We start from the raw sequence: 18,519 nt of genomic DNA, 5'->3' as shown, positions 1-18,519 counted from the left end.
CACTACCTTACAATACAAAGAGCCCTGAGGCAACTGTTGTCGTGATTTGGGGCTCTACAAATGAAATTGAATTGAACTGAATTGGACTGACTGGAATTGTAATAATTAAGAAGTTTTTAAAAAGTGTTCACCCAACATTGTCTCACACCTTTATTATTCGTACATAGCCAACATGTGGCAGCATATAATAAAACCTATGGTGATATTTTTAATCTAAGTACCTTAATTTAGTAAGGCAACTTTGCCTAACGTTAGTGGCTCCATAATATAGATATTTTTCTGTTTGCCTGAGAAGTGAAAGATCCCTGGTTTGATCCTGATTAGCTGCACAAATTACTAACATATGAAGCTGTCTGTTGTTATGAGCTCTTGTGAAAAAGGGAACAGCTGAAAGTGTTTTTTCTTCTTTTTTTAATGTTTTGACTTCCTGTGTACTTTAAGTATACATAAAACTGTGTTTTTGTCTTGTTTTAACCTATAATATTTTAAAACTTTAATCCCTTTGATTTATTTTAAACAACAACAAAAACCCACTTTCTCCGAGGCAGGTTGTTACCTGTCTGCAGGCACGTGCAGAGGGGGGGGGCTAGAGGGGCTTGAGCACCCGCCCCTTTCCTGATGGGTGCCCAAAGTGCCCTTTTGTTGAGGCAACTTTTTAAAAAAAAATTATTATTATTTTTTTATGTGTGTGTGCGTGCGGAGTCCTGTCTGTGCCCCTCAACAATAATATTTAACTATTAATCACAGTTTTGCTAAATAAAAGGATCTGGCTGGCATCAGTCACATGATCACATTTAACCAATGATCGCCCTTGACGGCAGAACGCGCTGGTTACGAGCCGGGAACGAGTTCACAAAGAGCACGCGCATTTTTAGCGGTCCGGAGCTGTAAGAGAAACACAAGTTAACTCAGAGACACAGACTGATGCGACAAAACCAGTAAGTAGGTGTACAGCACCCAGGAGTATTAGCTTATTACGTACACGTTGGTAAGCTGTCTTGTTGCAACTGACGAACTGAAACGAACGAGCGTGCTGTGTGTGCAACAGCGCGACAAACATTACCTGTCCTTTTATTAACTGCACAAGTAGTGCTGGTCATAGCTGCTGGCTACCTGTGTAAGGCTGTCATGGGTCTGTAGCTCTGTCACCGTTTTAGGGAACATATTTAGTTTTAAAGTATTTAGAAACATATTTAGTTTTAAAGTAAGTTTCCGGGCTTTTCCTGCCTTTCTGGAGGGATTATATTTTACTAAAAAACGATCTAATATGCATGTCCACATAATTATGCATTATTATAATTATAATATATTAAAAACACACGCTGTATTTTAAAGAACATACATTAAGAAGCAGATTATATTAGATTTATATTTTAAATAGGACAAAATTTGGATTTTACAGCAGTAAAATTATTGTATCGCTACAGTTTAAAAATGTAATAAGCTTTGCCCTGCACAGAGTGGATAGTGAAACAAATGGAATCATCATAAATACATTATTTCATATTTATTTCTTCCCCCTCCTCATTGCTTTATTATTGTAGCTCTAGTAATAAATAATAATGTAAGGATTCTGGATCAGCACCATGATGCCCATAGTATATACAGTATTCTGAAGAAGGTCTAAAATGTCACTGTGTGTGCGTGCATGTGTGTGTTTTATTTAGATGGATTTTTAAAAAAAATATTACTCATGATATAACATTGCCTGGTAAGGACATGAGGAGGAAACAGCAGGAGCTGTGTGAGGCTACTAAAGGCAGTGCTATAACCTTTTTCTGTCATCATTTTATTATAGATTAAGTGCAAGAGTTGTTAGGTGTGGATAATTAGATTATAGTTTATTGCAATAGCAAATTGTGCCTTGTTCTCACATAGCAAGTGGAGAGTGATATATGAAATGATGGGATGGAAGGAAGAAGAGAAGCAAAGAGTGATTCACAGGCAGAGCCTAAATGATTTCTCACAGTTTTTTGTTGCCTTATGGTTCCAAGCGCTGTCACCAATCTTTGCATTTTGTTATTATCTCATGATACTTGTTTAATCAGCTACCATCTCTCCTATGGACTTTTTAATGTCTACAGTCTCAGATCAACACAGCCCTGCCCTTCCCATATTAGATTCTTGATGAATGTGTGTTGTTGTTATTCAGCCTGGTTCAATGTGCCCCTTTTTAACTTTGAGCACCCGCCCCTTTAAACCTCTCTGCACGGCCCTGCCTGTCTGCCAGCCACTCCCATCTACGCTGAGCAAACATCTCCTCTTCCTGCTTTTCTCAGTTCTGCTTTTCCCTGCACTCACTTTACTCATGTTGGATTTACATTTCTATTTTATGTATAGATGCAGTTGCAATTGTGCAGTCTGAGCCACACAGTTTCAGTTTGTTTTTAACCGTATCTGTTTGTGGACTTTGCTTTTTGCTCGATTTCTTTCTTCCCGCCTGTTTCCTGTTTGTGTCTCACTGCTTACTTCACATCTCCCTCAGCAGCCTTTTCCAGCATTACTTTCAACAAAAGGTGAGTTTGAACTTTTAATCTGAATTTAATATCAGTGTCTCTGATTGCATTAATGGAGACGTTTGTCACAATATCTAATCTTTAAAGCAGTACTGTCTGGTTAAATATTGCATTTTATCTTACAGTTTCATTTCTTGGTCATGGATGATTTCGTAAGAACCAAACTGGTTGAATGGGGGCTAAGTGAGTGGGTGGAGAAATTTAAAGGTAAAGTATTAACGTGAATCTGTGATGGGTACAGATATTGATCCTGATGGGATCTGTAAACTGTAAAACAGCTCATAGATCTGTGCCCATAGCTTTTTCATTTATTTAGTATTCCTGAAACAAGTTAAGAATAATCTTGATCTCTGCAACTTTATTTTTAATTAAAGATCAAGAAATTGATGCAGGAATTATTTGTGAGCTTGATGATCGAGAAATTGAGAATTTGATCACAAAAGCTGGACCAAGAATGAGATTCAAGAAGAACCTCAAGCTGTTAAAGGTAATTACATTTATTTTTTTTTAAACAATCATTGTTATTTTAGTGTACAGCGGTGAATTTTTGTTAGAATTATCTGGATATTGAAAAATGTGCTGGCAGTAATATTATGCAGTGTAATTTTTGTTAAATGTTTACTAATATGGATTTACAATGTTTTGATTGTACAGGAAAAACAAAACACAAATCAAGAAACAGTCAATTCTTTTCAAGTAAGTTACAAACTATTTTGTTGCCTTGAGATTTTCTATCTTTATCTATATCTATCTGTATCTATACGAGAAAGAAAACAATTTAGTACATGTTTAAGTGCTCATTGTATTTGGCTTTGCACTTTTTATCTGCAGCATGAAAAGGAGCATGAAGAAGCAGCTGATGTGATTCAGGTAAGGATTATACTGAACTTCCGACATATGAGCCAACTGCCTGAGACAAAGTAAAACTCCATTCTTTTGCCTTTAAGCATACAGTATTAATTTTAGTGACCTCCCATTAAGGTAACCAGTGTGTCACCAATTGGGGAAAACAGTTAGAGACATGAACGGGTTAGCAGTGTGCCCGGCCTTCTGTTTAATACTATGCTTCCTCCTCATCATCACCCAGTCATCTTGTTTCCCCGACTGCTCGGGACAATCTCCCAGAGCGAGCTAACGGGGCCTACGCTACCTTTAGCACGGGCTAAAGAGGCCTGGATAGCTATGGGATTTTTAAGGGTGCGAAGCAGAGTCTACAATTCTGTGATCCTGGCCTCCAGAGCTGCCGATAGGCTACATTTATTGCAAGTATCATTATTGCTGAAGGAGGCTGAGGAGTAACTAAACATCTGACACAATGAGCAGGAACGTGCAGGAAGGACAGGTGAAAAGGCCATGCTGCTAATGAGTTGGCTATGGCCAAGCTAAGCTAGTGAACCCCTGAAGACACAGTGAGTGAATACTGTGAGTGAATACACAGAGTGTGTGAAGATTACACCTTGAAATAAGTTTTTAATTAAATTGGCTACGCAGATAAGCTACATAAAAGCATCACTGTGTGTTGGAACAAGAAGTGATAGTTTACCGCAGAGAGCGAACACCAGCGACCCACTGGTGTTTGACAGCATCTCACTGGCAGTAATTATTTGTAGAGTAATTTTATTAATTCTTAACTAATATAATTTGAGTTGTTTTGATTGTGGCAAAAGAACAAAACTCAAATCAGGAAACAGTCATTTCTTTTCAAGTCAGTTTAAAACATTTTTTTCCTTCAGATTGAATGTCCATACGACAAATACAATTTTAATACATGTTTAAGAGGTTAATATTAAACACTGCTTTGCACTTTTTATCTGCAGTGTGAACAGGAGCATGAAGAAGCAGCTGATGTGGTTCAGGTAAGGGTTATACTGAATTTCAGACATATGAGCCAACTGCCTGAGACAAAGTAAAGCTCCATTGGGACTGGGACTTAATTATGTAAAACAACTGTCTCGTCGGATCACTGATATTTAGTAAGAAGAAGGTTATTGTAATTTATTTTTCATCAGTCTGCTGGTTAATAAAAAATAACTGCATTTAAGTTTGTTGACTGTAAAACTTATATGTTAGTGTCCTTTAAATTTTGTTAAAGAACAATACCAATACAAATAGTAATAATTTCCTGTATAACTCATATTCATCCTCAGGTCTTGCCATCCACAAGTGATACAGGTGAGACACATGCATCGTATTTATTGCATCTCATATTATTCTGTGTTTTAAAGGCACCAATATTTTTTGCAATCTACATAACTTTACTAAGAATAGATTTACTGAGAGAAACACATTTTTCTTTTCTTATTTTTTGTTGTTGTTTTTATCCAATCAGGAAAGAGAAAATCAGACCTTCAAAGTGACACCATCAGGTTGCAGTCACCAGCTAAGCGACAACGTCTGTCTACGCCAGGATTTGAAGGTATTTACGTTTCTTACTAAACAGTGTCACAGTTTAAGGGTTAAACCTCTGTGCAGCACAATTTGTCCAACATGCCAGTTTCATCTTTGATGCTAGAAATTACTTTTTCTTTGGGCTTTTGTCAAAATGTAACAGTCACATGTTGCATGGTATATTAGGGTTAATTGGTAAGTGGTCACATTATGGTCCTGATATACTCTAATTCACACAGGTTTGCTTTGTTTGTTTTTTTAACATGATATTTTACATTTTCTGTTTATTCTAGTCTATAATTCCTTCTAAATACTTCTTTACTTTTATGCCAACAGAACCAGTCATACTGTCTGATGTGAAAAGCATCATGACATTTGTACATGCCAGACTAAATAAGCAAGACAAACTCAGTGATTTCTTAAAGTGAGTATTAAGTTTTTTTTTTCCTATTTTGTAATGTATGTAACAACTGTAAAAGTCAAATGCAGTCTGTTTGTCCTAAAACAACACAACCAACATCTTTCATGAGGCTAACCCCCCCACACATACACACACACACACGACGGTGCCAGCTGGACGCTTAAAGGCCGATGCCGACAAGAACAAAACAGTTTTTCCCTGAGAAACGATAACTCACTGACTCTCTTGCCCGATTCCGCAAGGCCACCTGCGTAGGCTGCAGACTGTTGATTTTTGCCTAACTGGGAGAAAGGACACTTTCTCAGGCTGAACACAGGACACATATTCTCACACGCATGCACACACGTACACTGCCACTGATATGCACTCACCCCCCACCCTTCCCCGAACCCAATGCCTCCCATCCAATGTGGACAGCGGCTCAGCTTCGGATGCACGATCGCGGCGTCCCAGATGCAGCTGTGCACATTGGCCTATTCCCCGCCTGTTGCTTGTCTTGTTTGTCATGGTGTTAAGGTGGGAAAATATCCGTGCTTCTTTTGTGCTATGGAATTTTTGTTTTCTTCTCATACTGATTCCCTTTTGGGGACCAGTATGAGCAGAGTTTGTTTTTTTTCTCCTCGACTGCCCTTTTTATGTTATACATTTCACTGTTTTTCCTTTATGCCACTTAGTCTGACCTGTCTCCTCAATGTGATGTTTGTGTATTGTATTTACGGTCAGCAAGGTCCAATTTTCAATACAGGCAATTGCAAGTGACAAAGATTCATTCATTCATGATTCAGTAGTAAACTAAAACTATCCAAGTTAAGACCAACAAAGACGGATATTTTTAGGAAGTTTTGGTGACTTAGCTACATTTTTTTCCTTGTTCCTGGTATTTACCCATTCTTGGGGGAAACATTTTCACTTTAACTGACACAAAAAGGAAGGTGTGGATCAATTCAATTCAATTCAGTTAAATTTTATTTATATAGCGCAAAATCACAACAGCAGTCGCCTCAAGGCACTTTATATCATTATTTATTAGATCAAAACAACATACAGTAAACAATTAGTGGAACAAGTGTATAAAACTGAAATGTATAGTGATAATTGATTGGAAAATCACTACCATGATTATAACTCTCTTTTAAACTCTCTTTTTTAAAACAAATTAACTATATTTAAAATCTTGATCAACAGGAAAAAGATCAGTGATTTGGAGACAGACAAGAGGGAGCTGGTTGGTGTCTTTGGTAAAACTGGGGCTGGAAAGAGCTCTTTGATAAATGCCATCATCAAAGAGAAGAATCTTTTACCTTCAGGAAGTGTCAGTGCCTGCACCTCAGTCATGATCAAAGTGGAAGCTAACAGAGGTAGCTTAAAGTATGAGGCAGAAATTGAGTTCATCGCAAAGGAGGTAAAATGAGTTCTCAAAGTTTGATTTGTTTTTGAAGCTAAATCATGTGTTACACTGCAGTTCTTGGGGTTTAAGGTTGGGTACATACCTCAATAAATGGTATGTCATCTATTTTTGTAGGAGTGGAAAGAAGAGTTGTGGTCATTTCGTCAGTTTCTTGACAATAATAAAAATCAGAAAAAGGAAGACGATGATTATCATGATGCTGTTGAAAAGCTGTCGGCACTGTATGGAGAAGACTGGGAAAAGTCCTTTGAAAACCTCATGGACCGCAAATATTTCAAAGAAATTCCAGAATTTCTCCAATCCAGGCGGAAGATTTTGAGATGTGAATCAGTAAGACAAACTCATATTACTACTATAACAGACAGCCATGATAGTCTACACACTGGGGATGCTGGGAAATGCACACAGGTGAAACCAGGACAACCTGGACACAAAAGGGAACTGACCAAATTAACAAAAGAGTTATGGAAACATATCTCACTTCTGAAAACAGAATGCAGCATAGATTCAAAAGTCTAAAAAACATAAAACACTGAAAACAGATCCAGTGATCCCAACGAAACAGATCTTACTGAGATCCCATAATCACATTTAGATGATCACATATCCAGAAAAAAAATCTGTTCTTGTAATAACTGTGGTTAACAGATCCCAAGACTGGTCCAGGTCCATTATGTAGAGCAGTGTTTCCCAACCACTCTGAGAAATGATCAGGTGTGCCGTGGAAGACAACTACCTGCTCTAATTAAACGGGTTACCAACTGCTAGTAAAAATGAAGAAGAAGAAATTACACAATAGTCATGCTCTGAGTGAGACGACGTAGTACGTAATAACAATAGATAAATATTTGAAAAGAAAAAGTAGTAAATCTGACCTGGGTCCTGGAGAAAATTGTGACCCAGATGAAGGCCCTAGCATGAGTAGTGATCAGAAGAAAGCTAAAAAGGTATATTGGAGACAAACTGCTATACCTGGTACGCGGAAAAATTATCAATATGTTTTTTTTGTCTTTTTTTCTTTGGTGGTGTGTCGTGTGATTTATCTGATGTGAAATATGTGCCGTGGCTCCAAAAGGTTGGGAAACACTGATGTAGAGCATGATTTATTTATCTTTTTAAATCGCAGTAAGAACCTTTACCTCTTCACATGACAGTGATCAGTTCCTTGTTTTAACCTACTTACCCTTTTTAAATCGCTCTGTAGAAATTCACTGCTGAGCAAAGTCAACAAAGTGGCCACAAACTTTAGTAAATCAGTGTCTGACAGTCGGTTGTGTCAGTAATGGCATAAAGTGCTGTAAAACCCTGACAGTCAAAACATGCCAAGTTATCCGCTGTAGTGATCCCTTGTAAATAAGGGAGCACCCTAAAGTAGCTTATTAATGTCCCAAACTGGTGGACAACTGCAAAATACACAGATCAAGTAGTTTCTGCCCATAGTAATACTAACTGTTTGAGACCAAGAGTGTACTTAGTGTGATTTTAAATACAGAATAAAAACTTTTAAATAAATCATAAAAATTTATTTAAATTTTGGTTTTGAATAATAATTAGGCACTTTCTTGAAACTATCAAATGGTTGATTGTTCTAAAAAGGATTTCACATGACCTGAATTTTTATGTCACTGACTTTTTAATGGTTTTTGTAAAGCACTTGCACTGAGGATTAAAATTAAACTGCACTGCTTTTTTTATTTATTGCAGGCTAATGAACTTTCTGCAAAATGTGTCAAGTACACAAGAAGTGAGTCAAAACAAGGAGAAGGCAATGAAGGAAAAAAGTGGTTTTGGCCACTGGTGAAGTGTGTGACTGTCAGGGTGCCAAACAATCCTTTTCTCCAGCATGTCACACTTGTGGACCTTCCTGGAAATGGTGACTGTAACAAGAGCAGAGATCAGATGTGGAAAGGGGTAATTCACATTTACTGCTCTTTGCTTATACTGTGTTGTCTGTAAACAGTCATCTTTCTATTAAGCACTGAGACATGTTATTCTCCTTTCAGATAGTTGGAGATTGTTCTACTGTGTGGATTGTGACTGAAATTAATCGAGCAGCATCAGAGAAAGCAGCCTGGGGGATCCTGGAAAGTGTCAGTAGTCTGATTGGAAATGGTGGCGAATGTCAGCAAATTCACTTTATCTGCACCAAGTCTGATCTTCTTGATGATTCAGATGATCTGTAAGTAAATTTTGCATGCTGATCAACTACAGGGTGTTTCCATGTAAGATCAATCCAGGCTAGAATGAAACACAGAGTTGAGTCTTTGTTGTAATGAATGCAGAACATTTGGGTCAAAATGAGTCTCAGAGGCAGATACAATCATATAAAGTTTACTGAAGATGGTGGACAGAGTAACAAAGAGGGGGGGGGGTGGGGGGGGATAGTGGAGAGTGGGAAAGGCAGGGGAATTTACACTGTCCTTCAGCAACAAAGTTAAAGTAGTTGCTGTGACAAAAAAACATTTGTATGTAAGCATGTCAGCGTGTGGTGACGTCACGCTCCAAATAAAATATGCTGGCCTTTCTCTGAGTGCTTTAAGAATAAATGGTACCAATCTCTGATATTTGCGAGTTTGTTTGTTTTTTAAACAATCAAAATAAATACGTTTAACAAATAAAGTCATATCATCATAAATGACTGGACCTGCGAGGCAGACTCGCACAATTGAAGCTCAATAGGTTTATTTCCAATGAAACAAATATATACAATGAACTGGTGAATTAGTGGAGAGCACCACCCTAAGGTGGTGGTCTGGGGGAGAGTATGCAATGACTGGCAGTAAATATTTTGGTGAGAGGCTCTGACAACCCAGGTTAGAAAGTAGGAGTATGAGAGGATATTACCCAGACCAGACATTTAAAACTAGAATGCAACAAACTGGAGAACCACCACCATCAGGTAGAGAAACATTGCCACAGCCAGTTTTTTTTTTTTTTTTTTTTTTTTCCCTCAAAGATATTTTTATTCATTTGAAGCAACAAAGAAAAACAGATTTGTTAATTGTTAAAGAATTGTTAAACAGCAAACAAGTAAGTTTCACAGTGACTGTTTGAACTGAAATACTAGAATACAGATTAATGACACACTCACATGTCTTATAATTGGTTTTATCAGTTTACCCCCTGCCCATACCTATAATGCTGGAAGTCGGGTTCGCAACCTGGAGGCTGGAAAAGTATTTCAGGAATTGCCCCCACACCTTGTAAAACTTACCGCTGTTATTGCTAATCGCATACCGGATCTTTTCAAGGCTCAGATAGTACATGAGGTCCCTCAGCCATTGAGCCTGGGTGGGCAAAGGGGCACTCCTCCATCTAAGTGGGATTGCACGTCTAGCTACAAGGGAGGCGAAGGAGAGCATGCAATGCTGTGACGAGGTCAACCGTGCATCAGCCTTCCCAGTGGTGCCAAAAAGCGCAACTAATGGATTAGGATCCATATGGTGTCCAAGAATTAGGGACAAAGTTTGAAATATATCTCTCCAGAAACAAGATAGGAACAAGATAGAAATTTAGGAGTAACATGGCCTTACAAACCCAGCAGTGAGATCTTAAGAGATCCAGCCTATGGCTCTTCAATGGAGTGTCACAGGGTCCCCAGGAAAAAAACATTGTAAATGTAAAATAATAAAATAAATATTCTTCTGTAGCAATAACAAAGTGTAACATAAATTATTCAGTAGCAATTACACAAGAATATCCAGTAATGTCCCTGCCTACAATTAAACACATTCACTTACCGAAAATCGGGGGCATCTGCTGTGGCAAATGGGTGCAAGCCTTTTACCACAAACTTGGTCACTGCTCAGTGACATTCGTCTATCCTGGCCTGAAAGGAGACGCTACCGGTAGACTGCAGCGAGAACTGCCAGCATCTGAGCCAGCAAGACTCTGTCTGTCTCTCTCATCATGGTCACCTAAATGCACAGTAATGGCAGGTTTTGTAATAAGGCAGATCGTGCTAACATAATATGCACTGTTAGTTGATTATTTACCTGCCGCATTAACGGGAGAGGACATGCAAACGTTACCGCTGCTGCTGCGTTGAGATTCACGAGTCCGGAGCGGAATTTAAAACAGGACATTCATTTTAAGGTCATCGCGTGTTTTGTGAGCAAATGCTTTTGCATATTCGTAGTGTTTCCTCCCTTAAATGAAATATCTACTTTGCAAGTATTGCAAGTTGGCCTGTTGTCATCCATTCTCGTAAAGTGTAACCAAACTTTTGAGCGTTAGGTGCCATATTTCCTGTAAGGTAAATAACGCTCCATAACGTGGTGACGTCATTCGGGGCGACTGGAATCGATAAGGGAATCGTTTGCAAAAACGGCAAACAATTGCAAGGAATTGAAACAGTGGGAACCGGTTCTCAACAAGAACCGGGTTTCGATACCCATCCCTAGTCCCATCTATCCATAGACAATGATTGATTTGAATCTCGTTCCCAGGCCATTTTAATCCGATCTATCGAAGAACCATTCATGCTCACCAGCCTGTCATACATAAGAGAGATAAATCCTTTTCGTGTTGGAACTAGGGTAACGAGCATATCCCCTGGGCTTGCAGCTGGTGCTACCGGGAAGTTTGGAATCTGAGAAATGTCTGATCTGCAGATATCTGAAAAGATGTGTACGTGGGAGATTAAATTTATCAGAAAGCTGAGCAAAAGATCTAAAGGTATTGTCAAAAAACAGATCATTGAAACATGTTATGCCCCTATCATGCCAATCTCGAAATATAGGATCAGATAATGATGGCTGAAAAAAAGGGTTAGAGAAAGTTGAACTCAGAAGGGAGAAGCCTGTTAATCCAAAATGCCTCCTCATCTGAGCCCACACTCTCACCGTGTGCCACACAACTGGATTATCGATTGTCTTGTCTGTGGGAAGGGGGGGGGGTGAAGATCCAATCAGGACAGAAGAGCCTGTGGTTGAGTGCAATGGCAGGTGGCTCTATAGCCGGATTCACAGCCAGTTTTTAAATACAATCTACATGTTAACAATGAGTTACAGATGTGCAACAGTCAGGGAAAGCTCAGCTTGGTCAGAAGGGAGATTCCCATATTTTCGCCAACAATAAAACAAAACCACCCAGCCTGCCGCAGATTAATGATGGTGATGGTGATGATAATAGTGATGATGGTAACAGTACATATTTGCACATTTCTTGTAGTTCATCAGCTGATATCCATGATCGAATAGTTAAAAGAAACATTCAAGCCAAGGATGGAGTAAAGAAAGAATTCAACAAGCGAACCAAGATTAAGGTGAGTTTTATAGGCTTACAGAAAATAATACAGACTCTCCATAGTTGTAAGGATGCTTTAAAATTAAATAATCTTTCCCCAGAAACACTTCACTGATGACAGTTTCGAAGTGTTCACAGTGAGCTCCAAAGAGTTCCTAAAAGGGAAGCATCTAAGTCCAGAAGAGACTGGTAGGTGAAGTCTTGATGCACATGTTGTTTTAGTTTGCTCTGACTGAAAGAAGAATTATTTAATTTGAATTAAAGTGTGTAATGTTAAACTGTGGCACTGAAATTTCTTCTCAACAGAAATACCAAAACTTAAAGGATTTTTGCAAGATCTCAATGACTGTCACTCTGAGACAGTAAACTACGTGAGTGGAGCTTATGGGATTCTGTCTTTGATTGAAGGTGCCAGGTGCAGAAAAGAGGTGAGGTCATGTTATCTATGTGGAACAATATTTTACTGAAATTTAAAACTTCAAATGTTTCCATAAATCTGACACCTAACAAAATTTTAGTTATCAAGATTTCTTGACAGGCACTGAGTGACAACATTTCAAAATGATGAATAAAAAAAAGAGTTGTATTTATGTTATTACTCCTTTAATAAAAAATAAATATACTCTTTTAATTTCAGGGTGTTGGAAAAGCAGATGATGTATGTAAAGTACTTGAGAAAAACATGACAGAACAACTTGATCAAGTGAAAAAAGCAGTTGATGAAGCGATCAAGGATTTTGAACAATGTCTTACAGAAGGGGTTAAAAATTCCAAAACCTCTGAAGAAAAACTGAAATCCTTTTTGGACCGTGATGTATGTATCTGAATTTTAATTAACATCAAAGCAACAGATTTTGCACTTTATATGAGCATGTGTTTAGAATTGTTTTCCTGATCTGTTACAGAAACAGCCTAGTTTTTTTAAGACACTACAGGCTGTGGTTAGAAAAGACGGCATCCACAAAACAAAAAAAGGGGAACACATAAATCTCAACACAGTATTAGCTTCATGCTTGACTGACAGCATTGATGAAAAATTCAGAAAGACCTTCCCGTAAGAATAAACAAATATTAAACTGTACCATATTACACTACAATTAAAATGATTAAAGCAAACTTGTCAAAACTGCCATCATGAAACATTTTTTCAGAAATGATGTTAAAGGCGGATCTTTCAATGGAGTCATCAGTAGATTTTCACTTGACACAAATTCGCTGATTCAAAAATACCAAGATGTCAAACTGCAGCTGATATTTCTTCAGACAGAGGTACAACATGAAACAATCCAGTTTGTCAGTTTATTATAGCAGAATTTACCAATACAATGAAAAAACTGTCATTTTGTATTTTAACTTATCCATGTTTGATGCTTTTAAGGAGGATAAAATTAAGGCAAAACTCAATAAAATGATCCTAAAAGAGAAGAAAATCATCTACAACAGTCTAACAGAGACAACTGAGAAAAACATGAAAAAGTGCTATGAAGGTAAGAAGATGGTCAGCTTGTCACTGTAATAAATCACAATTGTACATAAAAAATGTTTTGACAAAGTTTATTCTTTTCTTGTAGACGCACAAAAAATTTCTGGAGATGATGCACTGAAAAAAATGAGGAAGACTATTGAGACACATGTATCCTTAAATAGGAACATGTATGAGGACGCAAAAAAGACCATGATGAAGAAGATGAATGAACTGATGGTTTGTCACATTACAAATTATAATGAGACCATGTTGGGGGTTTTCTACATTTGAGTGTTTTTGCTCAGTCTGGACATTGTCTAAACATTAGCGAGTGGCTGTTAACATTTTTATTTTTGAGCATAACAAAGATTTAGTCTGCAATGATGAGCTGAACTGAACAGTTTGAACTGGCCACAAGAACTCTAAACAAACACCCACCCATTAATTCAGGTGTTTCAGTTGTTTTAAACCTCAATATTTGACTCTGTGAAAAGTTATAAAAGCTCTGATGTTTAATTAGATGATCATCTGCAAGGAACTGAAGGAAACCATGGACCACTCCATTAAACTCTCACTCAAGGCATCAGCTTTGAGTGAGAGTCTCCCAGGTAAAGAAAATATAGGCTATGAAAGTAAATCGTTAGTAAAATGTTGAACAATGCTAAGCCCATGTTTTTATATATTTGTTTGCTTTTCAGATGTTTCAGAGCATCTTGAAACTGTCCAGCAACATTACAATGAAAGTAAGGGCAGTCAAGAGGGAGAAATGACATCACAGTAGCCAGGTAAATATTTAAATGTTATTTCATGTTACTTTAAAAGTTCCTGTGAATTCTCAAAGGAAAAAGGGTGAAATCTGATGACAATCCTAAGCACCTAAGTATACAGTAACTTTTAAATTTTTACTGTTTAGTGTCAATAAGTGTGCCATAATTTAAGATCAGAAATAACCATTTTAACCCTGGAGAACCCATGGGGTCAAATTTGACCCCATGGGTTCTCCAGGGTTAAATTACATATGTCCATTTAACCTGTCCATTTGTATTTTCATCATCTCAGCTAAAAAAAAACAGCTGGTTCTTAGCTAGCATTGTGCCAAGTAATGTTATGCAGTGTTAAAGTATGACACCACAATGTTACATCTACTTTAAAAGAAGTTTAGCAGCTGCTAGAGCTGCTAAACAACTGCTAACAGTGGTGAAAACAGAAGCACTACCAACATAAAAATTCAGGACATACTTCCCTGAATACTGTCTTTGGACAGAAGTGACTTATTGACTCATATCGGATTGACAGCTGAGGTAAACATGCCGAATTTGTTATTGCTGTGCACAGACGAAGTATTTGAATAATATCACCACTTATAATTTGTGTTATTTTACCCTTTTTACATCCGAGTCACCTCAAACATGTTAAAATAAAGTTTCCAAAAATTATTTTCTACACAAACAGTAACAGAAAGAACAGATATTAAGATTTTCTATTCTAGGCTGAGGAGCTTTCAAGACATCTTAAAGCTAGCTGTAAGCACTGGCAATTTTACTGTTTGCCTGAGCAGCTGAGTGTTAAAAATCTTTGTGCTTATTATTACTGGATGTTTCAGATTTGCTCCACACAGTAACAGCAGAAACCTGATGACCCACTCAACATCTCTGAGGGAACACTGACCAAAAGGATGAGGTCTCTGGATATCACCACAGACATTTCTGTTGTGTTGCTTGCTGTCTTTGAATGCTGTGTTTGACTTTTAATGAATTTGGTGAAATGAGATTTTTCAGTCTTCACTGAGAGAAGCTCCTGGGTTTGAATCCAGTTTGTGGCCTTTCTGTGTGGACTTTGCTTTTTCTTCCTGTGTCTGTGTGGGTGCTCTCTGTGTACTCCAACTTCTTCCCACAGGCCAAAAACATGCGTGGGGGTTAGGTTAATTGGTGATCTTGGATATAGATGTGCATGTGAGCAAGAATGACAGTTAGCTGTGTGACACAGTTATTATAGTTTTGTATTTTTGTCATTAATTTTTATTTCATTTTGACTTTTTGTTTTAATTCAAGTTTCAAGACTGTTCTTGTTTCAATTTATTGTTTGAAAAAGTTTAGTTTTAGTTGGGTTTTATTACTGTTATGTTTTTGTTTTTTTAATTATTGTTGTATTTGTAATTATTGTTGTATTTAGTGCAAACGTCACAGGTAAAATTTAGGAAAACCAGTAGAAATAACACTTCTTGCCTTGTAGATGTCTTGTAGATGTTCAGTGTCTCAAACATGTCCATCAATAACATGTCAGGCACATTGTAATAACATTTTTACCAAACTAACAAATACTGAAACTAAGGCTATTTCCTCTATAAACTGATTTGTATTTCAAATGAGGTCATTTAATCATTTCTGTTGATTATTGTTTTTATTTTGTTTAACTAAAATATTCATATCTAGTCTTAGTTTTTATTTCAGTTTTATTTGAGTGGAATAGCCTTAGGAACCTGTTCAGGGTGTACTCTGCCTCTCGCCTGACAACTGGGAAAGGCTCCAGCAACCCTGGATTGGATAAGCAGAAGAAAATGGATGGATTGAGAATTTTAAGTATTAATTCCTCCCAGGGGTATTACAGTTTTAATTGTGAGGGTCTAAACCAAATGGCCAGCACTCTGTCCAAAAATGTTTTGGTCTCTTTTTTCTCCCTTTTGTCATATTTGTTCATTATTTGTAGACCCGAATTATACAGAAAATTAGATACAGCGGTAGAACTACAATATTACAGATTTTAATTTTAGTGCCTTAAACCACAGGAATACTGTGATATTCAGACTCTTTTCAGGTTTAAGGATTCAATTTATGTTTTTCTTTCAATAGCAGATTTTCTTTCCCTTGTAGTAAATTTGAATATTACAATTTAATGTCTTTAGTCATGATTCATTTATATTCATGATGCATTTGTCAGTTTTATTCTTGAGACCTTTATAGCACATGACTTATGTATACCATGTTCTTACATTTCTAACATAAATATTATTTAGTGTAATACAATGGTTTAATTTGGTTGTCACATGAGTAATAAAGCAGCAGCAAAAAAATACGTCTCTGCTTCTGCTTTAGCTATTATATCATATTGTTTTCTGTTGTTTCTATTCTGTATTGTTTCTATAGCTGTAAGATGGAAACATGATTTTTCAAATCCTGATCTTGTTTTTTCTGAACCTAAAAATAAGCTACCTGCCAAAAAGTATTTTGTAGCACCACAGTAGTTTGTAACATACAACAAAATTATCTATGGATTGTAAAGACTGAACCACAAACCAAGTTAAATGATTGTGGATCCTGCTTCCTCTGAAGGTGTTCTTGTCTGGGTGGCCTTATAGGTCATCTACAATCCTCCAGTCACATGTCTTATCAGCAGCTGTGTACCTGGTAACTAACTGGGTTAAAGTTTAGTGGCCTGTAAAATAGGGCCCAAGGATCTGCTAACTTTTATAGCCAAAGTAACCTTTTATAACCTTTTGTGTGATATTAAAATATTACAGGTGTCATCGACCTGGGTCTGAGCGACCCAGGGTCCACGAGCAGTTGGGGTCTCATTTTATATATTTTTCTGCACTGTGCTGCCTTTCCCAAGCATGTTCATGCTTGTGTGTGTATAGGGAGGTGTGTCTGTGTGTGCGTGTGCAGTTGTGACAGGCACCTTCAGGCTTGGTGGGTGTGGCCCTGCCAGGTTGCTGGCCACACCTGAAGATCATCACACACCTGGAGCTGATCAAGCCTCGTTGGGCAGCTACTTAACAGTGTGGCTGAGCGCTCCTTGACGTGGGATCGTTGTGTGAGACTCCATGTCAGTTTCCTAGAGTTACAAGTTCAGTGTGTATATGCCCGCCGATAAAGTGTCCTGACGGCTGCCGCTATTATTTCCCCCCCCCAGGAGGAGCGTGGAATGGTAGAGAGCAGCAAGCACGGAGACTGCAGAGACACGGGAGCGGAGAGCGCGAACACGGACATTTTGGGAGAAGACACTGCACGGGAGTCGACGGAACGCACTGGAATGTATTGTTATGTAACATCTCTTCACTGTAAATAAACGCACTGCTTTCATCGCATCTTACCAAGTGTGGTAAGAGGAAGAAGGGGGGAAGATGGGCATCCCATCCTGTTGTTTCTCTCGCATGTGAATATACTTTCCTTCATACACTTCATGTATAATCACATATATTCTATTCATTACACATGAATCTTCTGCATTTACTAATCACAACACACTTAATATAACTTCTTTCTTAATCCTACACGGTAAACTCAGAGATTCTCACATCTCTCAGACTTCCACAATCTCACGCAGAAACACAAGGATGAGCAGCGTAGTCAAAAACACTCGTGGAATCTGGATGAAAAAGTCAGGTATGAAAATAATTTCATTACCCAAACTACACTTTCTATTTCATCATGTTGATTAAATTTAAACACGATTAACCGTTAGCAAAATAACATCTAAGTAATCTCAGTTTTATCACTCTGCATCACGATTCCCATTAAAAGGCTGGATGCTAAGTCCTTTTACTCCACTTTTAGACAGAGATGAACCGAGGGATCTCATTCTCTTTGGCACTTTGAATATGGAAGGAAAATCATTTGTTTTAGTTCTATAATCACATCACAAACTGCAGATATTTAATGTGGCCCTACAGATGTATGTATGTTTTCATATGCTGTCCCTTTTTGTGTTTTACAATCTAAATACATTAACATAAAACGAATAGCGCAGGGAGGATAAGAAGGCATGTTTGTGTGAACCACAATTATTTTATGTAGCGATACAACATTTGAGCATGTTAAATACGCCATTCTAAAAGCACAAACACTGATTAAGCAACAACTTTCAGCCAAGGTTTATAAATTCTTTTTCCTTCTAACTGTCAGTGAATCTACTACCTATACACCATAATTCAGCAAGTCAAACATAACAGTTGCATTTATCTATTGTGGGATGGTTGTGGCTGATGACTGTGACAGAAAAGAGTGGCAATTTCTATTTTTATTAATACTTTTGAGGATTAAAGATAGTATTAATAAGTATTGTTTTAAAAGTGTTC

The 18,519-nt window shown here is 37.6% G+C and overlaps 1 protein-coding gene across 3 annotated transcripts; it reads left to right on the top strand.

The window, feature by feature from the left end:
* Positions 1–838: 838 nt before the first annotated feature.
* LOC146671632 (nuclear GTPase SLIP-GC-like) lies at positions 839–16,503 on the top strand. Of its 3 annotated transcripts, none has more exons than XM_085403892.1 (25): positions 839–938; positions 2,486–2,516; positions 2,642–2,723; positions 2,891–3,003; positions 3,171–3,212; positions 3,348–3,386; positions 4,334–4,372; positions 4,664–4,688; positions 4,846–4,932; positions 5,241–5,328; positions 6,511–6,727; positions 6,848–7,063; positions 8,438–8,644; positions 8,737–8,912; positions 11,906–11,999; positions 12,082–12,169; positions 12,287–12,408; positions 12,618–12,794; positions 12,886–13,034; positions 13,132–13,249; positions 13,359–13,467; positions 13,552–13,682; positions 13,966–14,053; positions 14,144–14,230; positions 15,049–16,503. In XM_085403892.1, exons 1-24 carry the CDS (start codon positions 925–927, stop codon positions 14,224–14,226), a joined length of 2,535 nt encoding a protein of 844 aa, XP_085260018.1. In that variant the 5' UTR covers positions 839–924; the 3' UTR covers positions 14,227–14,230; positions 15,049–16,503. The 3 variants fall into 3 exon arrangements, with proteins under 3 accessions (XP_085260018.1, XP_085260022.1, XP_085260019.1); XM_085403893.1 differs by having other exon boundaries at positions 849–938; positions 2,489–2,516; XM_085403896.1 differs by lacking the exons at positions 3,171–3,212; positions 3,348–3,386; positions 4,334–4,372.
* Positions 16,504–18,519: the final 2,016 nt, after the last annotated feature.

The sequence above is a fragment of the Rhamphochromis longiceps genome, linkage group LG4, assembly GCF_057381845.1.
Source record: "Rhamphochromis longiceps isolate RC_006_pf linkage group LG4, R_longiceps_female_GT1.1, whole genome shotgun sequence".
Lineage (NCBI taxonomy): Eukaryota > Metazoa > Chordata > Actinopteri > Cichliformes > Cichlidae > Rhamphochromis > Rhamphochromis longiceps.
The sequence above is the reverse complement of the archived record's forward strand: the minus strand, read 5'-3'. Positions and strand labels throughout refer to the sequence as shown.